This window comes from Triturus cristatus, chromosome 3_1, assembly GCF_964204655.1.
Source record: "Triturus cristatus chromosome 3_1, aTriCri1.1, whole genome shotgun sequence".
NCBI classification, from domain to species: Eukaryota; Metazoa; Chordata; class Amphibia; order Caudata; family Salamandridae; genus Triturus; species Triturus cristatus.
The window spans coordinates 230,374,341-230,401,828 of NC_140583.1; the positions used below are offsets into that span (position 1 = coordinate 230,374,341).

At 48.6% G+C, this 27,488-nt stretch overlaps 1 protein-coding gene across 5 annotated transcripts in view; it reads left to right on the forward strand.

The window, feature by feature from the left end:
• Positions 1–27,488, forward strand: part of SLTM (SAFB like transcription modulator) — a 280,914-nt gene that overhangs the window by 161,856 nt on the left and 91,570 nt on the right. For all 5 annotated transcript variants that reach the window (XM_085643750.1, XM_085643749.1, XM_085643748.1 and 2 more), the window contains 3 exons: positions 4,836–5,006; positions 22,736–23,077; positions 23,330–23,474. In XM_085643750.1, the coding sequence (XP_085499876.1) occupies positions 4,836–5,006; positions 22,736–23,077; positions 23,330–23,474 (658 nt within the window). The remainder of the gene's footprint in view (positions 1–4,835; positions 5,007–22,735; positions 23,078–23,329; positions 23,475–27,488) is intronic.

Below are 27,488 nucleotides of genomic sequence, written 5' to 3' on the forward strand. Positions count from 1 at the left end.
TGTGACATCGCTGACGTTAAGTATGCGGACGACGCCTGGGTGGAGTCGCGTGGTGTCGCCCCGGCGTGCAGGGATACTGTGGCAAAAGGTTTCCGGATTCAGTCTTGCGCCTGGGGATAATTATACGTGAAGGAATCTGCAGCTAGAATAGTCTCTACCAGATGCATCGTTACCGAAGGTAAGTAACTCGTACATTGCGATGCTTGAAACTGTTACTTAACTGCTACTGAGTCCCTCTTGGTTCTAAAATAATTCAGTCTTTGAGGGTCATCATTTCTTGCCCGAGTGTGTACAACAAAACTGCTCAACCACACTACCACAAATGGTGCTTTTAGCCTTATCTACTTAAGGCTCTGGTGATCCACTAGACTCTGTGCTCTGTACTTTAGTATAGTATATACAGAACCAGCTTCCTACACCTTGGCCCTACTTGCCTTAAGTCCAGAACAGTTCTCTAATCTCTTGTAAGTGACCCTGTGCACTGAATGTTCCTCCCATAGGATAACGTTCCTGAGTTCAAGGCTCATGCCTCAAATCTAACGGCTGTTATTTTCTACTGTAAAATTTGATAATGTTAAAGTACTTACCCAATTATGAAGATCTTGGTCTCTAAAAATCTGTAAAAAAGAAAAAAAATTCTATAATTGTCGAGAGTTTTTTGAGTCTCATTTATGGACTCGTGAGTACAACAAATGCTTAACACTAGCATCTGATCAGCCTAAACTGCTTGTCCACACTACCACAAGAGCATTTGGGATTAATTTAAGCCCTGTAAGTAAATAAGGGTTGTCTGTACTTTCTACTTACTGTACCTCATTCTGGTACACTACATAAAAAGGCAGTCCTACAGACATTAAGTGAAGAAAAAAAGTTACTGTTTACTACTGAGGATTCCCATCGGAATGGGTTATTTCAATGATGTGAATGAAAGATGCCAGTGTTGCAAAACAATATGTTTGTGGCATATGAGCTGCAGAATTCACACTCTGTGCATAGATCGCCGTCTGGTGTTGAGCTCTGATGCTTGCGCCTTGTTCTGGTCTTGGTAGGAATCTTTTGTAGTCACAAGATAGGTGACTCCTCCCTTGGATGATAGTGCGCATGGGCATCGACTCCATCCTCAAGATTGTTTTTTTTTGCCTTTGGGTTCGGATGTAACTTTGGCGCTCTGGTATTGTTATCTGTGAGAAAGTGCCATCTTTCTTGCATGGTATGCCCCCATTTTTTGCTCCATGTACTTTGCCTGAGTGTGCCCTGGACTCCTGCCAATTGGGTGCCCAGGGCCTATGATACTTCCCTAAAACACAAAATCCAAATTGGCAAACCCTGGCCACATGTCAGCCCCTGGTAAATGGTACCCCAGGGCCTTGTAACCAGGGAAGGCCGCTAAGGGCTGCAGCACTCATTGCGCCACCCTTAGAGCGCACCCCCCCCCTCTTGCAGGCTGCGTGTCTGGGTACATGACAAAACCAAGAGTCGACATGGCTTCAGTACCACCTCCACCTTCGGGTCCAGGTGCACACAGACACTGCTTCCCATGCCCCGCGTTCCGGCCCGGTAAAAAAGCCTTTAGGCGACTCGGGCTCGAGGCAGCCTACCCTCGGTACCGGCAAGCCAACTCCAGCACCAAAGAAAAAGCCATCTTCGACCTCATCCACGCCGACAGCTGCTCCCATATCACAGCACTCTGCGTTGAAGGCTAGCACCAGCTCTTCGGCACCGCAACACCTTCGGAGCCAACTAAAAGCCGCCCACCGAAAGGCCCCGATACTTCCAAACCCAAGACCTCTAAACCGAAAAAACGGCACCCGGCCCCAACTCCAAAAGACACTTAAAAAATACACGGTTCCAAGCCTAGAACCGCTACCGAGGCGATGCCCAAAAAACTTAAGGCACTGAAGCCCTCTGCATCGACGGATCTCTCCCACAGATGAAGTGTTTCGACCAGATCCTACACAAGACTCTAATGAAGGACCCTAAGACTGGTCATTTAATGCTTCGTATCAAAAAAAGACCACTACACATGCCTTCACCTGGTCCACCACCAAAGAGGAGAAACTTTGCCACCTCTCCATTGAGGATTCCTTCTCCTCTTCCTGCTCCCCCACCACACCACTCTTCCCACACTATCACTTACCCCAATAGATAACACATCAGATGATGCAGGGGTAGGTGCGGACGATCAACCCCTTGGGGACCCTACCCCTACTGGCTCCCCTGACCCCTGGGATGATTATAGTGTCCCAGATGTCCCTTACACCGCACAAGATATTCATCCCTCCAGGCCTCCCCCCCGCCCCCCCCCCCCCCCCACCCCAGCAGTAGTGGCAGCACATCTAAGAAGACAAAACATACATGTCTTCCCAGACCTAGACGACTGGCTCATAAGAGCCAAATCATACAATCGGTGTGTACAACACACTCGCACCATTATTCAAATAATTCACAACCTGGGATTCACAATAAATCACGCCAAGTCCCAGCTTCAACCGTCCCACATGCAACAATACATCTGTGCCACCATAAACACCTCCACCTCCACAGCGGACGCAGCATCCCTCACAGGCTGGGGAGCCCATCTCCTAAACCACACAACTCGGGTCAAGTGGACCACTCAACTAATAGTTGCTCCACATCAATCACCTAGGATTACTAGCAATATTTCTACCGTTAGTAATTCCAAGTACATCTCCTCCACAAAACTATCCGCACCGACAATGACCACAATGTATTGCATACAAAAACAAGGAGGAACACATTTGTTGCAGCTGTCAACTGGCGCAAAGCTTATGGAAATGGGCCATTCCACAAAACCTATATCTTCTGGCAGAACATCTTCAAAGAGTGAACAATCAGATTGCGGAACTGAGTCGTCAGACTCAGCACATGTGGGGCCACCCAGACATAGATCTGTTCGTCGCAAACGCAAAATGCCTAACCTTTGCCGCCAGATACCCACACACGTTGTCCAAGGGCAATGCCATATGGATGAACTGATCAGGCAGATTTGCGTACGCTTCTCCTCCACTCCCACTCATTCTGCTAGTAGTACGCAAGCTCAAACGGCAGTCGCTCAAGATGATCCTGGTTGCTCCCACATGGGCACGGCAACCATGGTTCACAACACTTCTTGAACTCTCAGTAGTTCCACACCAAAAACTACATCTCTCCCCAAGACTGCTCACGCAGAAGCATGGAGAGATGAGGCACCCAGAGCCAGCACAACTGAATCTAGCGATCTGGCTCCTGAAATCCTAGATTTCGGTTACCTCAACCTTCCACCCGACTGTATGAACATTATTAAAGAAGCCAGACGCCCCACTACAAGAGCTTGCTATGCAGCTAAATGGGAAAGATTTGTCATTTACTGCAATAACAAAAAATGGACCCGCTAGATGCTTCAGTTCAAAACATCATTTGGTATTTGCTGCATCTACAAAGATGCAATCTGGCATACTAATCTACAAGACATTTGGCTGCCCTTGCCGCCTATCTACAAAACAGACATTTGTAAATGTTTAGAGTACCTGCTATCAAAGCCTTTGTTAGGCCTTAAAAGGATAATTCCACCCAGACTGCCACCCTCTCCCGTGTGAGACCAAACATTGTTCTTACTAGACTCATGGGTCGCCCATTTGAGCCATTACACAAATGCGAATTACAATTACTTGCATGGAAAGTAGCTTTCCTTGTCGCAATTGCCTCTCTCGGAGTAAGTGAGATCCAGGCTTTAACCATACAAGAGCCATTCTTACAAATACATCGTAACAAGGTGGTTCTTAGGACAAATTCAAAATTCCCTCCCAAAGTAATCTCTGCTTTCCATCTTAATCAGTTACCAGTATTTTTCCAAAACCCTGATTCGGTAGCGGAAAGAGCTCTTTACACGCTTGACGTCAAGAGCTTTATTACATAGACAGGACTAAAGCCTTCAGAAAGACGAAATAACTGTTTGTAGCTTTCTCTCCACCTCATAAGGGCAATCCCATCTCCAAAGCTGGAATTGCAAGGTGGATAGTCAAATGCATTCAAATATGCTACCAAAAGCAAAACTTACATTTACAATTCCCCCTAGGGCGCATTCAACTCGTAAACTAGGTGTTTTTTAATGGCATTCTTAGGGAACATTACCCTAGAAGAAATTTGTAAGGCAGCAACATGGTCTACTACACACACCTTCACCATACACTATTGTGTAGATGTGCAGGCGAAGCAACAAGCTTCTGTAGGCCAGGCTGTTACGACACTTTTTCAAACTTTTGCAACCTATACAGGTTACCACCGATAGGGGAGACACTGCTGTACAGTCTATGCACAATGTGAATTCTGCAGCTCCTATGCCTTGAATGGAAAATGCTATTTACCAATCTGCATCTGTTACTGGCATGTATAGCTGCAGAGATTCACTTGCCCACCCACCTCCCCGGAACCTGTATCTGTTTCAGTGTTATCTTAGTCACATGGACGTCTTATGTTTCTTACAAACGCCATAATTTCCTATTGTTCGAAAAACAATCTGAGGATGGAGTCAATGCCCATGCGCACTATCGTCCAAGGGAGGAGTCTCCTTTCTTGTGGCTGTTAAAGACTTCTTCCAAGACCACAACAAGGTGCAAGCATCCGAGCCCAACACCAGATGGCGATCTATGCAGTGTGAATCTCTGCAGCTCTACATGCCAAAAACAGATGCATGCTAGTAAGTAGCATTTTCCTTATAAATTATTTTTATTATAGAAGCCAGTCTGCTAAACGATTGTCGTAACAAATCCTACCTGCCCTTCACGTTGACCTTTATTTTCAACTTCTAAATTTCTCTCATTGCGTTATTTTTAAAGGCGTGAGGAACCATTCTGGGGTGAAAACAAGAAAGCAGCCCTCGATGCGGATGCCCGCTTCAGCCGCAACTCTGACTTCAGCAGTCAACAAAATAGATTTAGTGATTTTGATCACAGAGGAGAGAGGGTCAGGTATCCAGATGCACCCTCTGTGCCAACCTCTTTTGAAAGGTGAATACATTTCTTTATTCTCATTACAGTTGTATGGTATTTATGTAGTCATACTTGTCCCTAAAGTGCTCTCTGGGGTTATGAGGTAAGACTTTATTTCTGTGTCTGGCAGAATGATAGTTTGGCATTTATGGGTATTGTCATGCTTGAGAGTTGGAGAGATTGTTCAGTCTTTTCCTTGGCAACTTAATGTCTCTACATATGTAGATACAGAATAGCGCTCAGTCAGGGTTGTGACTGTAGATGCGTCTCATATCCAAAATGAATGATGTGATTTGTATAGCACAAACAGCTACTCCGAACTGTGTGGTGGGGCTGCCAACATTAGTAACATGGTGTGGAAGACCGAGCTACGGTGAATGATTGCCTTTTGTAAAGCCCAGACATTTACCTGTTCAGCCAGATTCATATTCTGTGCTTCTGAGCTGAAGGATGAGGCTGTTCCTTCGCAGTATGCACTGCCCGGATCTGGAGGTCCCATCGCGCTTGGATTTTTTAAAACTGAGGATTGCTATGGGAGCCTTGCTGGAATGTAGATTTCTGCTAGTTTGATAGTCTTTGATTCTTTTGTTCAGAACTGGGGTCCAACACTGTGCAAGGCTCTATGTGCTTGGGTGAGAGCCTTTAAAGTAATCCTATTGCTAATCAGGTTCTCATTACCTGTGCTTTCCCAAAACTGTACCTTTTGTTTTAAAGTTCGAGGCATGTGGGCTGCTGAATTCATATCTGTGCATAGATCGCCGCCTAGTGTTGGGTCCGGATGTTTGCACGTTGTTGTCCTGGAAGAGTCTTCGAGGTATCCTGGGATAGGTGACTCCTCCCCTGGACTACAGTGCGCATGGGCATCCTCTCCATCCTCAGATTGTTTTTTTCCGCCATTGGGTTCGGATGTGCTATCTTAGCTCAAGTTAGGAAAAACTTTATCGAGGCCAAAAGGCCTTTAGTTCGCGTCGGTACTGTTTTCTCGATCGGTTTCGATACTCCTTTGTTAGTTTGACAACTTTCAGCACCGACTTTTCGCTTCTTACCTGCCCATCGACAACATCGACGATGGAATCTAGGACACCGTTCAAGAGATGTCCGGTATGCAATGCGAAATATCCCCACATTGACGTCCATCCGGTGTGCAACAAATGCCTTTCGCCGGATCACGACGAATCGACATGCATGGCCTGTGCCCGGTTCCGTTCCAAGAAGACTCTACGGAATCGACGAGCGGCAAGACTCGAAGCGCAGCACGCGGCACCGGCACCGGCAGACATCTTCAACGCCGAGACCGAAGATGTCGAAGAATTGGAGATCCTACCCTCCAGTCCTGTTTCCGAACATGACTCCGGATCGAACGACGTCGACGAATCACTCTTTCGCAGAGATGAAGACGACACCGAGGTAGGAGACTACGATGAGGCCTTAGGGGCCGAAGAGAGTAGCTCCAATGACGAGCAAGGCCTACCCGTTAAGACTGAAGAGAGCCCAGTGCCACAGTCTATGGCTCCGGTCGAGGGATCGCCTTCGGGCCTTACCCGAGACCTATCCCGCAGTTCTTCGGGCCCGGCCTCGGACGTTCAGCGGCAGCCATTATTACCTAAACCGGCTGGTTTCCCTTCTTCCAAACCGAAACCTGCACTGGTTCAATCGAAACCAAAAGTGGCGCTGGTCGGATCGAGGCCTTCCACACCTTCGCCAGCGAAGCGCGTCGGCACCGAGCGCACCAAGCCAGACTTCGGTGCCGAACTTGAAGCGGCCGACGTCGGAGTCTGCATACGGAAGAAGGCCTTCGGTGCCAATAAAAGCTCCAGCAGCCTCTTCGGCGCCAGCCAACATTACTTTTGGCCTGCCTCCGTCCACGATCCCAAAAATATTCCAACTCAGGACACGGGTCACCCACTCCACAACTACACCTGCTGAGGCGTCTCCGCCACATGTCATCGACGCCAACACCGGCAGGATGGTTATCCACGAACGGAGGATAACTTCGGAGCCACCTTTGGACCCTTTCCGGATCCCACTAAAAAGGAAGCTGCCTGTGGACTCAGAACCTCTCCTAAGCGAATCTTACCACTCTCCCTACCTGGATCCACAATCATTCTCTCCCACACACTCCGACACGGATGTGTTGGAGGACTACATGGGTGACCAAGTCCCCTACCGCGGAGACATAGACCCGGATTACCAACAGGACCCTGATCAAACTTGGGGCGACCCTGTAGATCCAGGTGCAACTCTAGATGCACAGGACCCACAACTCTATGGGGCGAAAACATCTCCCACAGAGTACACTGCAGCATTCAACGCTCTTATCGAACGTGCCGCAAATAATCATGGAGTGCAGCTTCACTCTGACACCATCGAGGACGACTTTCTTATGGACACCTTCGCATCCTCAGAAAGACATGTAAAAACTCTGCCCATGTTGAAAGGGGTCCTCAAACCAGCCAAGGACATCTTCAAAGAACCCACCAGGGCACGAGTGATAAACCCCAGGATCGATCAGAAATACAGATCGGCGCCTGGGGACCCTACTTACATCAGAGGCCAATTACCACTAGACTCCATTGTCATAGCGAATGCTCGCAAGAGGGCACACTCGCAGACGACAGGTGACGCTCCTCCCCCGGACAAAGAGTCCAAGGTGCTATAGACCTCCGGCAAGCGAGTTGCCGCCCAGGCTGCCAACATATGGCGCATAGCCAACACTCAAGCGCTGCTCGCTCGCTACGATAGAGCGCACTATGACACATTGGAACAACTACTCCCAACATCTCCCTGACCAGTACAAAGAAGGTGCAGAAATTCTTATCAGAGAGGGACAGCTACTCACAAATGCTTCCATCAAGTGTGCACTAGATGCCGCAGACACGGCTGCCAGGGCCATTAACACAAGCGTCATGCTGCGACGACATGCCTGGTTGCGAATCTCCGGATTCAAACCGGAGGTGCAAAATAATATACTCAACCAGCCTGTCAACCCCGACTATTTATTCGGACCGGAGGTTGACACCACCCTTGAGAAAATAAAAAAGGACACGGACACCGCAAAGTCCATGGGGGCTCTCCAGACTCAGTCCTTTCGGAACAGCTCCCTTCGTCGCCCCGGAAATAGAGGAGCAAGTAGAGGACAGGGGTCACAGCAGACCTACAACAAGGGCAATACACAAACCACCTACGATAAAAACACCCGGGGTGGATATCGTGGCTCCAGTACAAAGGGAAGAGGACGCGGCTACGGCAACACCAGGTCCTCCCCCAAGAACAAGCAGTGACGCCCTCTCCCTTCCTCCCGACCACATAACACCTGTCGGGGGAAGGCTACAAAGGTTCCTGTCCACGTGGAACTCCATCACGACGGACAGGTGGGTCAAAGATATTGTCAAATACGGTTACTGTCTAGAGCTAACCTCCACTCCACCCACAATTCCTCCAAGAAACCGTCCTATGTCCTCAGAGCACTTAACGCTCTTACAGCAGGAGGTGCAAAGCATGCTTCTAAAAGGCGCAATAGAGGTCGTACCCGTCCACGAGCAAGGTACGGGGGTGTACTCCCTGTACTTTTTAATACCGAAGGACGGGTCACTCAGGCCTATATTAGACCTGAGACCCCTAAACAGATACATTCTTTCCGAGCATTTTCACATGCTCACTCTCCAGCAAGTCCTCCCGCTGCTCAAGCAGGGAGACTTTCTAGCAACACTGGACCTCAAGGATGCGTATTTCCACATACCCATTCACCCATCACACAAAAAATACCTCCGGTTCACTGTTCAAGGACAGCACTACCAATTCAGAGTCCTTCCCTTCGGCGTGACAACGGCACCAAGGGTGTTTACAAAGTGCCTAGCTACTGTGGCGGCACATCTACGGAGGCAGCACATACACGTCTACCCTTACCTGGACGACTGGCTCGTTCAAGCGAAGTCAGCCCAGCAATGTGCCAGCCACATGTCCCGCACCATTCACCTCCTTCACAGTCTGGGGTTCTCACTAAATTACCCAAAATCCCATCTCCAGCCCGCACACGTACAACAGTAGCTAGGTGCGACTATAGACACTCTGGCGGCCACAGCTCAGCCAAATTTAGTGAGGATCAACAGCATGCAAATGCTGATCTCCAGGTTCAAACCCCAACACTCACTTCCAGCACGAGTGTTCATGCAGTTGATAGGCATGATGGCCTCCTGCATTTTCATAGTCCCACACGCGAGATTACATATGCGCCCGCTTCAGGACTGCTTAGCACGTCAGTGGAATCAGGCTCAAGGACAGTTGAAAGACCTAGTGTTGGTGAGCGGTCGGGCATACAACTCTCTGCATTGGTGGAATCCTCAAAACCTTTGCAAGGGCCGACCGTTCCAAGAGCCTGTTCCACAAATAGTACTGACAGCGGACGCGTCTCTCCAGGGATGGGGAGCTCATGTACTCCACTACACAGTGCAGGGACTATGGACGACACAACAGAAAAAGATGCACATCAACCTTCTGGAACTGATGGCAATCTTCCTGGCCATGAAGGCATTCAAAGTACATCTGTGCAACAGTCGTGTTGATCCGGACGGACAACATGACTGCCATGTACTACATACAGAAGCAGGGAGGAACGCACTCTCCACAGTTGTCTCATCTGGCTCAGAGCATGTGTAAGTGGGCCATTCAGAGGAACATGTTCCTCATGGCGGAACACCTCCCCGGCAAGGACAACCAGATGGCGGATCTGCTCAGCAGACACAGCCACCAAATGCACGAGTGGGAGCTACACCCGTCAGTACTCCAGCCGTACTTCCAACAGTGGGGTCATCCAGAGATAGACCTATTCGCCACAAGCGAAAACGCAAAATGCCAAAGCTTTGCCGCCAGGTTCCCACATCCACAGTCGCAGGGCAATGCGATATGGATGAACTGGTCCGGCAGATTTGCCTACGCTTTTCCCCCAGCGCCGTTGATACCGCTGGTGGCACGCAAACTGCGACAGCACTCACTGTCACTCATCCTGGTTGCTCCAACATGGGCACGCCAGCCATGGTACACCACCTTTCTGGAACTTTCTGTGGTGCCGCATCAAAGGCTGCGGATCAAACCCGCGCTTTTGACGCAGAACCATGGAGAAATTCAGCACCCAGATCCGCAACAGCTGAACCTGGCAATCTGGCTCCTGAAGTCCTAGAGTTTGGCTACCTAAACCTGCCACCTGACTGTATGGAGATCATTAAGGAAGCTAGGAGACCCACTACCAGAGCTTGCTATGCAGCCAAATGGAAGAGGTTTGTCATTTATTGCAACAACAATGACATTAACCCGCTAGACGCATCCACTCAAAACATAATCTGTTACCTCTTACACCTATACCGATGCAATCTGGCATATACCTCAATACGTATCCATTTGACCGCAATAGCAGCCTATCTCCAAAACAGGCAGCACCTCTCTTTATTCCGGGTGCCTGCCATCAAAGCTTTCTTGGAGGGACTTAAACGAGTGATTCCCCCAAGACACCCACCAGCACCGGTGTGGAACCTCAACTTGGTACTCACCCGACTGATGGGTCCACCCTTCGAACCTCTCCACTCATGTGAGATTCAATTCCTCACCTGGAAAGTAGCTGTTCGAGGCATATGAGCTGCAGATTGTACACTTAGCATAGATCGCCATCTGGTGTTGGGCCCGGATGTTTGCAGTTTGTTTTTGTTGTTTGGACAGTCTTTGGAAGTCACGAGTTCGGTGACTCCTCCTTCGGTCCGTACTGCGCATGGGCTTCGGCTCCATCCTCAGATTGTTTTTTTCCGCCATCGGGCTCGGATGTGATACTTCGTGCTCCGGCTTCGAACTTCTACGGTTCCAGCCTCGACGGAAAATCCTCGTTCTTAGAGTTTCTTCATCATATCTTCATCTCTCGAAGCAGCACTTTTCTCCATTCCGTACATTGGCACCGGCCTTCGGGCCCTCCTCGACTCCGGTCCCGGCCGATGGAAAGGACTCCGTTCAAAAAGTGCCCAAAATGTGGGTCTAAATTTCCCCACACCGACCTCCATCAGGTGTGTAACCTTTGCCTCTCTCCAGAACACGAGGCCAGAGACTGCCCCGCCTGTAAGTCTTTTCGATCAAAAAAGACCATCCGGGATCGAAGAGCTCGACGCACCATGGCGCACTCATCGACCGCAGCTCCACCGGACATCTTCGGAGACGACGCCGAAGCTTCGGGGCAACTACACACCGAGCAGGAGGACGACGTCGTCAGCGCTTCCGAGGCCGACGACTCCGACGTGGAGGGCATCACACCGGCGCAGCGGGTCGTGAGTACTGTACCCCCTCCCACCCCCGCGCCCAAAACCAAAGAGACTCCGGTTACACCCTCGCCTGCAGGCCTGGGTAAAACCAAGCACACAGCTTCTATCACCCCACCTTCGGGCCCGGTGTCGAAGCCTCAAGTCTCACGGCAGCTCGAGCCAGCCGACGCCTGGTGCTGAAAAACACCATCCGGCACCGAAGAAAGTGATACCCAGCTAGACTCCGAAGCCACCGGTGCCGAAGCCTGGACTCTCGGTGCCGACCAAACAAAAATCTGTCGGCACCGACGCTCCGGCGCCGAAAGCTCCTTAGACGCCGAAAAAACCAGAGGCTCCAAAAAAGCATGGCGCACAGAAACCATCGAAACCATCGGCGCCAGCGGACGATTCGGCGCCACTGGATCTGTTTACACCAGACCCTTTGCAAAAGACTCTATTTAAAGATCCAAAGACTGGGCTATTGACTTTAATTATCAAAAAAAGACGTCTTGATACTCCGGCTCCTCCTCCACCACCCAAGCGGAAGGACTCTGCTACTTCTCCTCTCAGAGTGCCTTCCCCACTACCTCCTCCGCCTCCTCCACCCCCTCCCCCTCCCAGGTCTCCGCCACCCTTACCTCATCACTCCCCGACCCCAGATCCGGATTACGGGGATCCAGATTATGACCCGGCGGACGCCCCAATGGACCCCACTCTACCGGGGACCCCAGACCCATGGGAAGACTACCAAAACCCTGACATACCGGATGTGCCTCAGGACGACCTATACCCATCCAGGCCGTCTCCTCCAGAGGACTCCTTAGGGTTTCACCACTTGGTGCAGAGAGCAGCACACTACCATGGGGTGGAAATGCATAGTGAACCAGTGGAAGACGACTTCCTACTGGATACATTTGACATTCAGGACAAGTCCACATCTATTTTGCCCATGCTTAAAGGTGTCACCAAGCATGCTGCAGAGATGTTCAAAGACCCTGTCAGGGCCAGGGTATTGAACCCTAGAATAGAAAAAAAGTACAAGGCGGCACCCACAGACCCTGCATACATTAAGGGCCCTGCTCCCTTAGATTCCCTAGTTGTGTCCACAGCTAGAAAGCGGGCTAACTCCCAATCCTCAGGAGAAGCCCCACCGCCAGATAAAGAATCCAAACTTCTAGACGCGTCTGGCAAACGCACCGCCTCCCAAGCTGCAAACATGTGGCGCATTGCAAATACACAAGCGCTACTTGCGCGCTATGACAGAGCACACTACGACGAGCTTGAGGCTCTTATGCAGCACATCCCCGAAAAACGCAAAGCTCATGAACTAATACAGGAGGGCAAACTAATTACTAACACCTCCATTAAGTGTGCCCTCGATGCAGCTGACACTGCTTCTAGAGCCATAAATACTAGTGTCCTGCTTCGTCGTCATGCCTGGCTCAGGATCTCAGGGTTCAAGCCTGAAGTCCAGGCGTCCATACTAAATCACCCCTTTGACCAACAAACTCTCTTTGGGCCAAAGGTGGACGAAGCGTTAGAAAAGATGAAAAAGGACACAGACACAGCAAAGTCTATGGGGGCACTACAATCACAGGCCCCTAAACGCTCCTTTCGACGCTCATCCTTTCATGGCACAGGCAGAGGCTACTCCACCGATAGCGCCTCTACCTCCTACAAGTCCCCTTCTCCAAAATACCTTTTCAAAGGGCTACCAAAGGGGTGGTTACAGAGGCAACAACAATAAGGGCAGGGGCAAAACTAACACCACCCGTTCTGCCACCCCGCCCGCACAATGACTCCCCTTCCCTCCCCCCCAGACCATCCCACTCCGGTCGGGAGCAGACTGCAAAACTTTATCCACGCATGGGAGTCCATAACATCGGACAAATGGGTGACCCAAATTATTCAGTCAGGGTACTGTCTCGAGCTAACATCTACCCCACCCAATATCCCACCAAGGCACCGTCCAATGTCTCAAGAACATTCCACACTACTCAAACAGGAGGTGCTCTCCCTCCTCCAAAAACACGCTATAGAGCAGGTCCCCGTCAATCAGCAAAATCTAGGGGTCTACTCTCTGTATTTCTTAATACCAAAGAAAGACTGGACCCTGAGGCCCATTCTAGACCTCCGGCCTCTAAATGCCTACATACATTCAGACCACTTTCACATGGTCACCCTACAACAAGTCCTACCGCTCCTCTGTCAGGGAGACTTTCTCACTACCTTGGATCTGAAAGACTCATACTTTCACATTCCAATCCACCCTTCTCACAGGAAGTACGTCAGGTTCGTGGTGGACGGTCAGCATTACCAGTTCACGGTTTTCCCCTTCAGGGTCACCATCGCACCACGGGTGTTTACCAAATGCCTAGCGGTAGTAGCAGCACACCTCAGACGTCAACAGATTCACGTCTTCCCCTACTTAGACGACTGGCTGATAAAAGCTGCGTCCTACCACCAATGTGTGCAACATCCAACTGCTCCACCAGCTAGGCTTCACGGTGAACTACCAAAAGTCCCACCTCATACCATCTCACACAAAGCAATATCTCGGGGCCACTACAGACACCTCCAAAGGTATTGCCTATCCAAACTCAGCCAGAATCGCAAGCATACAAGCCTTGCGCAAAACATTCCTTCCTCAACACTCTCTTCCAGCAAGAGTGTTTATGAAGCTCATAGGAATGATGGCGTCTTGCATCTTTATAGTGCCCCATGCAAGACTCCACATGCGTCCACTTCAAGAGTGCCTAGCACAACAGTGGAACCAGGCCCAGGGTCAGCTGACGGATCTGGTGTTGGTGGACGGCCGCACCCATCACTCTCTGCAGTGGTGGAACACCACAAACCTTTCCAAAGGGCGGCCGTTCCTGGACCCGGTTCCTCAGGTGATTCTAACAGCGGACGCATCGCTATCCGGCTGGGGAGCGCACCTCTTACACCTCACAATGCAAGGTCTATGGACGCCACAGCAAAAGTCGCTCCACATCAACCATCTGGAGCTCTTGGCGATCTTTCTAGCCCTAAAATCTTTTCAAAAACAGATTTGGGGCAAAGCAGTCCTCATTCGCACAGACAACATGACTGCAATGTATTATATCCAAAAACAGGGGGGGGGGGGGGGGCACACTCTCCCCAGCTCTCCCGCTTAGCCCAGAGCATATGGAGATGGGCAATTCCCCAAAACATCTTTCTCCTGGCACAGCACGTTCCAGGCGTACAAAACACCGTGGCAGATCTGCTCAGCAGACAAACACAACTACACGAATGGGAACTGCATCCACGTTCTTCACCCATTCTTCCAAAAGTGGCGGCATCCTCAGATAGACCTCTTCGCCACCCACGAAAACAAAAAAATGCCCAAGCTTCGCCGCCAGATACCCACACCCATTGTCCAAGGGCAATGCGATATGGATGAACTGGTCAGGCAGATTTGCATACGCCTTTCCACCTCTCCCACTAATTCCGTTAGTGGTAAGGAAGCTACAACAGCACTCCCTCACACTCATTCTGGTAGCCCCAACATGGGCCAGGCAGCCTTGGTACACCACACTACTACAGCTATCAGTGGTGCCACATCAAAAACTGCACCTGTCCCCATGCCTCCTAACCCAGAACCATGGAGAAATCAGGCACCCGGACCCAGCTCAGCTCAACCTTGCGATCTGGCTCCTGAAATCTTAGAATTTGGATACCTTAACCTTCCCCCTGATTGCATGAACATTATCATGGAAGCCAGACGTCCTACCACTAAAGCATGCTATGCCGCAAAGTGGAAAAGATTTGTAATTTACTGCCGTAACAATACAATCAACCCTTTAGATGCATCCATACAGCACATCATATGCTATCTGCTCCATCTTCACAGGTGTAACCTGGCCTATTCATCCATACGTCTACACCTAGCAGCGATTGCTGCTTATCTACAAAACAGACAGCATTTATCACTGTTCAGAGTGCCCGCTATTAAAGCCTTTATGGAAGGCCTTAAACGAGTAATTCCTCCCAGGGCACCACCTTCCCCTGTGTGGAATCTAAATGTAGTTCTTACACGGCTAATGGGTCCACCCTTCGAACCAATGCATAAATGTGAGCTACAGTTCCTCACCTGGAAAACGGCTTTCCTCGTAGCTATCACTTCCCTCACAACCTCAATCTGTTGCAGAAAGGGCCTTACACACACTGGATGTTAAGAGGGCTTTGCTGTACTACATACAAAGAACGCAACCTTTCAGGAAGACTAAACAATTGTTTGTTTCCTTCTCTCCACCACATAAAGGCAACCCCATCTCTCAATCAGGGATAGCTAGGTGGATTGTAAAGTGCATACAAATTTGCTATCAAAAGGCAAAAAGAACATTATCTGTTCCACCTAAAGCCCACTCTACTAGAAAGTTAGGGGCTTCTATGGCCTTTCTAGGGAATATACCCTTAGATGACATCTGCAAAGCAGCCACATGGTCAACACCGCACACTTTCACAAAACATTACTGTGTAGATGTGCATTCCAAGCAGCAAGCTAGTGTGGGCCAGGCTGTACTAAAGACACTTTTTCAAACCGCTGCAACGGATACCGGTGGTCGCCGCTAGGGTTGGGTACTGCTATATAATCTATGCTAAGTGTACAATCTGCAGCTCATATGCCTCGAACGGAATATGCTACTTACCAGTATGCATCTGTCCTTGGCATGTAGAGCTGCAGAGTTGTACACGCCCACCCGCCTCCCCGGCTACCTGTATCCGTTCCAGTCCATCTTATTTAGATACAACACACATGGGTTTCTCACTGTTATTACTACGCTCCATCATTTCCCTGTTGGCGAAAAACAATCTGAGGATGGAGCCGAAGCCCATGCGCAGTACGGACCGAAGGAGGAGTCACCGAACTCGTGACTTCCAAAGACTGTCCAAACAACAAAAACAAACTGCAAACATCCGGGCCCAACACCAGATGGCGATCTATGCTAAGTGTACAACTCTGCAGCTCTACATGCCAAGAACAGATGCATACTGGTAAGTAGCATATTCCTTCCTAGTGGCAATCACTTCGTTAAGAAGAGTTGGTGAACTCCAGGCACAAACCATTCAAGAGCCGTTCATACAGGTTCACGCAAACAGGGTTGTTCTACGCACCAACCCCAAATTCATGCCTAAAGTAATATCGCGGTTCCACGTGAATCAAACTATTGAACTGCCTGTTTTCTTTCAGAGTCCGACAAATGTCGCTGAAAGAATGCTCCATACACTAGATGTCAAAAGAGCCCTCATGTACTATATAGACAGAACTAAACACTTTAGGAAGACCAAACAACTTTTCGTTGCCTTTTCTCCACAACACAAAGGCAATGCCATCTCCAAAGCAGGTATAGCCAGATGGATCGTTAAATGTATTCAAATTTGCTATCAAAAGGCTAAACGCACATTAACGATTCCCCCACGAGCCCACTCAACACGTAAGTTAGGGGCCTCCATGGCTTTCCTGGGAAACATTCCTTTACAGGATATATGTAGAGCAGCCACATGGTCCACTATACATACATTTACCAAACACTATTGTGTAGATGTGCAATCAAAATAGCAGGCAGCTCTAGGACAGGCTGTTCTCAAAACTCTTTTTCAGACCGCTGCAGCTGGCACTGGTGGCCGCCGCTAATGGGAGGTACTGCTATGTATTCTATGCACAGATCTGAATTCAGCAGCCCACATGCCTCGAACTGAATATGTTACTTATCAGTATGCTTATGTTCTTGGCATGTAGGGCTGCTGACATTCATATCGCCCACCCTCCTCCCCGGCGCCTGTAGCAGCTGCAGATCTCAGAATTACTGTATAGCATGGCCATCATTTTCTGTATCTACTCCATCACTGCCACAATGGCGATAAACAATCTGAGGATGGAGAGAATGCCCATGCGCACTGTGGTCCAGGGGAGGAGTCGCCTATCTCAGGATACTTCGAAGATTCTTCCAGGACAACAACGTGCAAACATCTGGACCCAACACTAGGCGGCGATCTATGCTCAGATATGAATGTCAGCAGCCCTACATGCCAAGAACAGATGCATACTGGTAAGTAGCATATTCAATACCCACACTGATACCAGTGTTAAATTAATTATTATAAATGGTTAAAGGGCATCTTGGAGATGCCCACTGGAAAAAAAGTGTGCTGACTGGACTCTGCCAGCTGGCTGTAGCAAACTGGGTTTCTGTTGCAGTAAACACCCCCCAATTACTACTACTCAATTTGACAGATTTCTAGCGCACTTTTGACGATGTGCCCGAGTCCCTGCCAATCAGGTTCTCAGGGCATGTCTTCTTCCCCAAAACTGTACCTTGTACCCCCAGTTGGCACATCTCTGGCCACATGTAAGTCCATTGTAAAAGGTACCATGGGTACCAATGGCACTGTGACCAGGGGAGGCCCTTAGAGGTCCTGTATTGACACTCACACACACTCTCATTGCAGGCTGCATGTTTTGGTGCAGAGAAAGGTGAAGAGTGGATATGGCACACATACCTGGGTGCCATGCCTGCAACCCACTGCCTGTTATAAGTAAGACACCCCCTCTAGCTGGGTGCACTATGCTACTGGTGAGGATACAGGTACATGAGCCCTGTACCCCTACGGTGTCCAAGTCCATTCTTAGACATTGTAAGTGCAATAAAGCCATAACAAGTATATGGTCTCCACCGCACCATAATGGCTTTAGTGAAATCTGGATAGCCTGGTATCCAACTTCTCAGCATAATAAACCCATACTGAGGCCAGTGTACGATTTGTTATACAATGCAGTCTTGGAAACTAGTAAGTTGTTTTAGTTTGTTGTGATTTTTAAGCAATATTTTGCTATTTTAAAAGTTGACAGTTGAAACTTTTTCTCATCAAATTACCAATGTTATCCTATGGAAGGAAATTCACTTAGCAGGTAAGTGGGGTTATGGTTACTTTTTCTAGGTCAGGGTTGGATCCTAGATCCAGCACTAGTGTACCACCTGTAAGCAGTTGAGAAACTGTCTTTAAGTTGGCTAAGCGATTTTTAAGGAATATTTCTAAGTTTGCAAAGTCGACACTTGGAAGAAATTTCACAGAAAAACAGTCAATGGTTTCCTATGGGAGAAAATTGAATTAGTGGCAAGTACGGTCGTAAGTACTTTTCAGGGTCCGTGCTGGGCACCAAGATCCAGCACTTGGATCTCTCCTAATAGCGGGTGAGTATTTCCGTTTTCGTTACTCGGTTGATTTTAGGTGAATATTTTAAAGTTTAGAAACTCCACACTTTGAAGAAATTTCAAGAAAAAGCAGTCAATGTTACCCTATGGAAGAAAAGAGTTATCGGCTTTTGGGTAAGTACTCGACTGGTAGAGTTAAGGTTCTGGGCATAGACTCTGGTGTCACCCAGGGTCAGATAAGTACAGTTGTTGCACCCTCAGCGGCACTGGGGCGGCCGGGTGCACAGTGAGTTAGGCCCAGTGTTATCCTATGGGAGGCAGGGGGCCCTTGGTTGGTGGCTGCTGACTAGCAGGCCATGCGTCTGTGGGAGCTGCACTGCTGGTCAGTTGCTCAGGGCAAATGGGAAAGGCCACTCGGGCGGCTGGTGCAGGGTGCTTTTGAGCCTTTGGGTGCTCAATGGATTGCTATGGAAAAGTTCAAGGACGAACAAAGGATGCAAGCTCGGACGAAGATTCTTCATGTGTGACCACCACTTCGAGAGGTAAGTTGGGTAGTTGGAGGGTAGGTAGTTACCCAGGAGTTGGGCACAGGGGGCCGCAGGGCGCCGGGTGCAGGGGTGCCTTTTGGTGTCGGGAAATCTTACCCTCTGTTGGATGCGGTTGTTGGGGGAGGGGGGCCCTGGTTCTGAGGCTTCAGGCGTCGAGGTGGGTCCTTGGGTGCCGGATTTGGGGTCAGTCGCCGGGGGGACGTCCTTGGGGTCTTTGTCCACTCCAGCACAGGCCAGGCTTGGCAGGTGCAGTGTGCGCAGGGTTCACGGTTCTGGGCTGATGCCAGGGGTTAGATACTTGCTTTCAGCAGAGCCACTGCTCATGGGAGTCCCAGGTGCTCAGTCACAAGGTAGCCAGGTCCTCCGTGGTTTGTGAGGTTGCTGGCCAAAAGAGGTGCCGGAATTTAGCAGGAGCAGGGTCGACAGGCTAGTAGGGCTGGGGCCAAAGCAGTTGGTGTCTTCCTCTTCTTAGCAGCTGCACGGCAGGTCGTCTTTCTTCTTGCTGCTCTCTGCTGTTTTGGAATCTGGAATCTCAGGAAGGAAGGTTCAGGGTGCCCATAAATACTAAATTTAGGGGCGTTACAGGTAGGTAAAGGGCAGGGTCCACTGGGTCCCTGCCCTGGGGTGGGAACACCCCCTATCCTGTCTCCCTCCTGTAGGAGGGGGGGCAGTGGCCTAGTCCTGATTGGGCAGGGCTCCCCATCTTCAAGATGGCAAGAGCCCAGGGACGTGCTTCACCGCGCCTACCCCACCTGAGGGGTGGGGTTGGCAGAGGCTGGCACACACCCTGTCCTTCCTTGGGGTTTCCGGGCAGTCTTCCCGCCAGAGTGGGGGTTGAGGCCCGGTAGGGGCCAGTTGCTGGGTACAGCAAGTGGCCTGGAGAAGCTCACAAAGGCGGCATGCCTTTGAAGCTTCCCCTTGCCCATCCCAGGATGTGCGTCCAAGAGCGAATGGCTCTCTACCCACTTGTCCAGCAACATGTCTGCTGTGTGGCAGCCTAGGCAGCCCCTCAGACCAGACGTGGATTGTAGGTTAGGTTCAGGGGGCATCTCTAAGATGCCCTCTGTCGTGCATTGTATATTAAATCCTGCACTGGCATCAGTGCGGGTTTAATGTGCTGAGGAGCTTGATACCAAACTCCTCAGTTTTCAGTGAAGCCATCATGTGCTGTGGAGTTCGTGTTGACGATCTCCCAGCACCATATACTCTTAAATGGCAGCACTGCACTTACAGTGCCCAGGAATGGACCTGGGTACTTTAGGGGCACAGAGCTCATGCACCTGTGCCCACACCACTGACATAGGGCACCCCGCTAGAGGGGTGGCTGATGTATGCCAGGGCAGTGTATGTTGTGGGCATGGCACACAGGGATGTGTGCTATGTCGACTGTTTTGTCCTGTACCCAGACACTCTGCCTGCAAGGGCAGTGTATTTGTGTTAGGGTACAGGGCCTCTAAGGGTGGCACAATGAGTGCTGCAGCCCTTAGAAGCCTTCCCTGTTCACAAGGCCCTGGGTACCTAGGGTACCATTTACCAGGGGCTGGCATGTTCGCAGGGTTTGCCAATTTGGGTTTTAGGGAAGGAACATAGGCTCTGGGCACCTGATTGGCAGGAGTCCAGGGCACACTTAAAGTACGTTCAGCAAAAAGAGGGGGCATACCATGCAAGAAAGATGACCCTTTTCACACCTGTGTCTCCGACTGGTTCCCCTTCCTTGTTTTTGGTTGGGGTTGTGGTCCTGTTGCATGTTATCGTGACATTTTTACATATGTCCCTTGTCTCCGGGGAGGGGGGGTGGGGGGCTGTCTCTGTACTGGCAGGGTTGCTGCTCTGTTCTTTATTCTTTCCCTGCCTTTGGGTACTACAGTGCCAGGCACTGCCCTTTTTGGTGTTCCTCACCATTCCTTTTTTCTGTTTTCGCACACTGTTCCTATACTTTGTTTTGTCTGCTGGTTCCGCGTTGTGGCGCAGAAAAGTTCTCAGAAGAAAGCTGACGTAGGCACGCCGGGGTGGGACTTATGTGACCTCCCTGACGTCACGTGCGCGGAGTCACGTGATGCAGTCACGTGATGCAGTCTCCCCGGCTTGCAGGGATTCTGGGCATAAACGTTTTCCGGGTCCAGACTCGCGCCTGGGGATAATTCTACGTGAAAGGAATCTGCGGCTAGAATCGTCTCTACCAGATACACCATTACCGAAGGTAAGTAACTCGTACTTTGATACCTATTGTTGGTTTTAAAATAAAACAAGCATATATTTTTTTATATATATATAAACCATTGGCCTAGAGTTCAGTTATTGAGTGTGTGAGACCATTTGCTGACTGATTGTGTACAACAAATGCTTTACACTGTCCTCTGATACTGCCTTACTGCTCGACCAAGCTACCACTTTAGAGAGTAAGGTTATATCTAACTTTAGCCTCTGCCAAACCTCTGGGGACTCCTTGAACACTGTACCTATTTTTGGGAACAGTATATACAGAGTCACTTTCTTACAGATGGTCCTTCTGTTGGTGCGTCTGAAGGTTTCCTGATCGGTGCCAGAGTCTTGGCGCAGTCATCGATACTTTGCCTGAAGTATCGGGCGACTGTGTTGGGGGTCGGTAGGTGGGGCTCGCTTGTTGTATAGTGTACCCTGCCATAATGCTGTGAGGGGGTAGGTGGGAGGGGGTGGGAGAGAGGCACCGCCAACTGGGGTGCACGGGATCTAATCCAGAAGCTAGGAGCAGGTTTAGCTAAAGAATAATTAAGGCATCCTGTGAGTAGGGTAAAGGTCAATCGATCAGCGTTGTGTGGTGGACTTCTGGTATCAGTAGTTCATAGCAGTATGGGAGCGGCGTCATGAGTAGGACTTCCGGGGACTTGTGAATACGTCTAGGTAGAGACCTGTAGTGAGTAGAGGTCCAACTGGAGAGCGGTTTCTTTGTGGGAGAGCACACGGCATGACTCTGAACCAAAGTTTTCTTGTAGATATTATCACTATTGTTTTTCCTACACTGTTCTTTGCTGTTCCACTTGTCACTTTTGCCATTCACTTTGTTTTTCATGAGCACATATGTATACAAGTCTTGTATGGGTTACATTCACATTTAATGTAAATAGTGCTGTTACTGCATTTTTCTATTTGTTCTAAATAGACTGCTCCTTGCTTTGTTCTAGCAACCATTCAAGCCTCCCTGTCTTTCCTTTTTTGCAACTATTGTGCAGGTTTTATATAAAGATCTTTCAAATATTACCTGTTGCGAAGTTGTCATTTGTTTTATACACTTATCACCCAGGTCTCAACTTGGTATACAGGTAACATCTGATCTGGTTTGGATACCTATATCTTAAGCAGTGCTGTTTGGCATGGCACACAGGCAGTGTGCCATGTCAACTTTGTCGTTTTTCAATGCACCAAGGCATGCAAGCTGCAGTAGCGTGGCCTTTGAGAGGGATCGCTAGGGGACTCTTCCGCCCCTGTAAGTCCATAGTATATGGTACCTCAGTACGTAGCGCATGGGAACTGAAGTTTGCAATAGTGGTACAGTTTTCGGAAAACACTGGTACTGGGTACCTGGTTAGCAAGGACCCAGTAAACTTCAAAGTTGTGGAGTACTGCAACAAGAACCCAGTTTCCTACAACCATGTTGCAGGAAAGTACATTTTCTTGCTTAATACGTCTTCACAACGGTTCTTTTAAATTGAGGAATGTATGCTGTACTAACTCAATTTCTTTATTGTACCATGTTTGAACCCTAATAGACACGAACGTTTTGTTGCTCAAAATGAGCCCAAGAAAACACTTTCGAGTGCCAGAAGAGAAGAGGCTGGATTTGAGCGATATACCAAAGCCTTCACGGATTCAAGAAGGAATGATGGTGCACCTCAGAGAAATGATATTCGTGACACTGACAGAAGAGAAGTGAGAGACAAAGATGAAAGGAGAACAGTGGTGCTTGATCGACCTGTTGTGACTAGAAGTGACAATAGAATAAACAGCGCCGGTATTCATGGAAGACATCCCAGGGATACAGGCTCATCTCAACAGCGAGGAAAAAGTTGGAAGACTGAAGCTGGCATTTCTGTAGAGAAGCGAGACCTCAGGTAAATTTTGGCTTCTGATATGCATTTCATGTGGCTGACCGCTCTTCAAACCCCTAGCTCGATTGACCATGAAACCACATGCACTATTTTTAGATCTGGCTAAAGCAAAGTTAAAGCTAAGTTAAAACAAGACACGTGAAAGTGAGCACTAAGCTACCACTAGACTTTAAATTGATGATCGAGTGTTTGTGAAATGGGTCTGTTTTGTTTGATCAGTTGGTCACTTATTTTATTTAATCATGTATTTTGCAGAGGAGAGAGGACTGAGCGATCAGGAAGAGATGTTAATGCAAGCAACATGAGGTCTGTTCCTATTAGCCGTAGCAGCGCATCTGCATTTGGGAGCAGAGATGTGGAACGAGGTGTAATGGTGATAGATCGAGGAAGTGGTAATCAGGTAAGGTACTTTCCCTTACCTGCATTTTATCCTTTGGCCGTTTCAATTCCACCCGCAGAACTTAATTGATAGTCCTAAAATCCAAATAGTTTTGACTGTTTGAGGTCCTAGAATGCTTAACAGATACCATTTCTGAACCATTACTTACATTTGTGTATGCTGATTAGCCATTTAGGCCTCGCCTTTTGTTCCTCATTTTCCACCTCTTGGTGTTGGCTGTCAAGCTCTTCGCTCGGTCATTTCGCTGACTCTTGAATAGAAATCACACTCGTCGAGCTGTCATTTTGATTTCGACCCCTCCTGTTTCGCCACAGAAGCTTTTCATCCTCTACCGTCCTTGGACGTCTTGGATCTTTCAGGGGTCTGTACTGCTGCGGTGTCCTTTACGAGGGATATGAGGGTGTCCTTCTTTAGACTTGCTTGCGGTTGCAGAGGGTTTTGATACTACTAATCTTTGAGGAAAAGAGCCTTACAACTCAGTTTTCGAAGTCGTCTTGCACTTCTAATCGGCGTCTAAGATTTAGACCTCTGCTTCGACATCCGCTTCTGGCCCCTGTGCGACGTTCTCCTCTTCTCTAGACCATCCTAAATGTCGCAGGGATGGTGTATGTTGGCCCTGCGTGGTTTGGTGGGACACTGTTGCTGTCTTTCTCCCAGGGACTTTGACGCAAAAACTGCGCAGGTGTTACAATCGTTGCTGCAATGATCCACCAGTAGATTGCAGACTGGGTGTTTCGCCTTTGCGAACTTGTGATGGCAGTTCTTGCAGAGCTGTAATGGTATCTTATCCATCACAAAGTACAGGGTGCCCCCCTGCACTCACATTTTCCATGTTCATCAATGAAAATACTTTGTTCTGCTCCCGGAACTACTCATGGTAGAGTCCCTCTAACTCCTTCTCTCAATCGTAAATTTCAGCCTTAAAGAAAAAAAACCTGAAGATGGCGTCTAAAGGCGGCAGCTTCTTGTGAAGTACGTCTACAATACATCTACAAGGTGCACCAAATAGAGGTACGTCGATACCCACCAACAAACACAAATAGTAGGACGCAAGCTTTTAGAGAAGATTCCGGACCCACCACTAGGAGGTATAATGCACAGGATATGAATCCAAAAATTCTTCAAGCTGCAAAATACACCGACTGGTAAACTATACGTTTTCCTTAAAATTGCTGTGCACTTACAAGATTTGTTCCAAAAGCGATCCTTTGGACGAGAATAATATGAAGGAATGAAAGTCAGGCTTTGTGATGCTGTTAATTCACATTAAATTGAAGCATCATCTCCTAGTTAACTCCAATACTGGTGGCAGATATCTTTAGATCTGATCTAAAGCAGTCTGCCACCATCCTGCAATGAACCTATGTTACAGGACACAGGTTTCTTTTGCAGCATGGATCTCTAACTTCACATGCTGTGCACCCATTGTGTAGGTGTTAACAGATTATCTAGCAGATGTGGAGGAAGAGAAAGATGGGATGTAACCAGTAGTTAGACTGTCCCACTTTTGGTGTCTCTTGATTGGACTTGCCAAATGCTTACTGAAGGTGCGATGATTGATACTGCTCTACACATGTCCCTTTTTAACTTGTGCAGGGTGGTGACCATGCGAGTGGATTTTTCGAGCACAGCTCCAGAACCGGAACAAGAAAAGATCTTCCGGGGGCAAGACTAAATACTATAAACGGGGAAACCTTTCCTGAGCGGGACGTGTAAAGGCGCTCCTGAAGGAGACCCAACTCTACCAGAAAGAGCAAGCTCTGACAGTGGGGAAGCTGGTGGGAAGGATGGCTTCCTGTTAATACTGTACACAAGGCTGTATATGAGACCACTTTGCAGAATCAATGGTCAGTCAACAGGGAGTTGGGAAGATCTAGTGGTTGTCATGCAGAAAATAGAGATAGCGTGGTGGAAAAAGACATATATTACTAGTATACAGCCAACTCATACAGTGACCATAACAGTCTCCTCACAGAAGGCGGGGGAGTGCGCACACAGGCAACCTCAAGGTTCAGGGGGTCTGGAAGGACCAGGATGCCGTTCAACGCAACTTCCTTGAACTAAAGGCCGTATTCCTAGCCTTAGAAGCCTTTCAAAGAGCTCTGGGTAAATCCATATTGATCAGAACAGTTTACACAACCACTGTTTTATATCCACAAACCAGGATGGACAGTCAATACCTCTGTCGAAACTAGCACAAGAAATCTGGATCTGGGCCATCCAAAGGAAGATAAACTTGGTAGCAACCCTCCTTCCAGGGAAAGACAACGGAGGCAGACTAAGCCAACAAGCTTCATGGTTTCACGAGTGGAAACTGAACCAATCGGTACTCTGATCTTTCACAAATGGGGAACTCCAGAAATGGACGTCTTCGCAAATCCCCGGAACGCAAAATGCCAACTCTTTGCCAACAGACAAGTGCCACCAATCACTCAGTAATGCACTTTCGATAAACTGGTCAGTGTAGTTTGCATCCCCCCACCCAACCCCTACTCCACAAGGTGATCAGCAAATGCAGGAGCAGCAACTACACTTACCCTAATTGCTCCACAGTGGGCAAGACCGACTTTGTTCTCGGAATTCATAAACATGGCTCAGGGCAGGTTTTACAGACTAACATTCAGACAAGTCCTATTGTCAGTGCAGGAAGGAAAGGTATTCCATCCAGAACCAGATTGCTTATTTGTCACAGCATGGCTCCTGAAGACGTAAAGTTTGGCTATTTAAAGCTACCCAAAATAGTGACCATCCTCAAATGAGCGATAAAACCTAAAACTATAAAATGTTGGTCAGCAAAATGGAAGAGATTCTCTGTGGTGAAGGAAGGATTCCTGATAACCTTTTACAGGGGAAAAACTATCTTAAGTTACTTACCACACCGGCTAGAAGGTAAACTAACCTATTCATCACTAAAGCTACACATGGCATCAATCGTTCACCGCACGTCTTGTGGAAGGGAGTCTCCCTGAGTGCCTACTCACTTCTACACCATCTCTTCAGGATGTCTGACAAGAAAGCTCTCTTTAAACCCTGCAGGACTTGTGATAAGAGGGTCCATGTTGATGACCAGCATAAGACCTGCATTTACTGTCTTTATCCTAAGCATGTTGAGAAGGATTGTAGGATCTGCTGTACTTTCCCTACTAAGACTTGGGGCTAGAGAGGCAAGACTGCTTTTATGGCTTAAATCTTCCTCGGCTGAGGATGACAGCCTCAACTTCTAGCAAAAGAGCTAGATCCCATGACAGCTCTTCAAGTGAGGGAAGAAAATATCAAACTTCCCATGGTGTTTCTGACCCTTCAGAGGTCACCTAAGCTTTCCTCTGCGTCAACGTTGTCTCCACCCACTACAGCGGTCAAGGAATCTAGAGGCTCTCTACTTCAAAAACCTGAGTAAAAGCCAGGTTAAATCTCACGTTGATTCCATCATCTATGATTTCTGTGACTTCTGCCCAATCGTCGACTGCTACTGTCTCGACGGCCATTACTTCGCCTGTTGTGTCTACTAGGATTTCTATCGCAACTAAGAAGCCTGTTCTTGAAGAATCGTCTGAGGAAATAATCAGTCTCCGTCGAGCCCATCAACGAAGGTTCCGTCAACGCCTCCACTGTCGACAAAGGTACTATTATCTATGAAGTTTACGTCAACGTCTGCCTTGTCGACTGTCATGGTCTACGACTGCATCAGTAAAGAGCCCGTCAGCGACAGTCCGAAATTTACCAACTCAATCTCAAGTATCAACAATCGTGCTTTTGCCTTCATAATCAACACCCATATCATCTGCAAGGATTAAAGTAAAATATATCCACTTTATCCGTCTCACATTTTGGAAACTTATGTTGACTATGAGGAATATGAGGACGAAGACCATGAGGGACAATTTGGCACAGCTCACCATCCTTGTGAGCTTAACATCAAGTGTCAAGACAATGACGACGAAGAATACAAGGAACACTATTATCAAGAAGAACTTGTGGTTATAGATTTCCTTTAAGGGAGTCGCACCAGAAGGA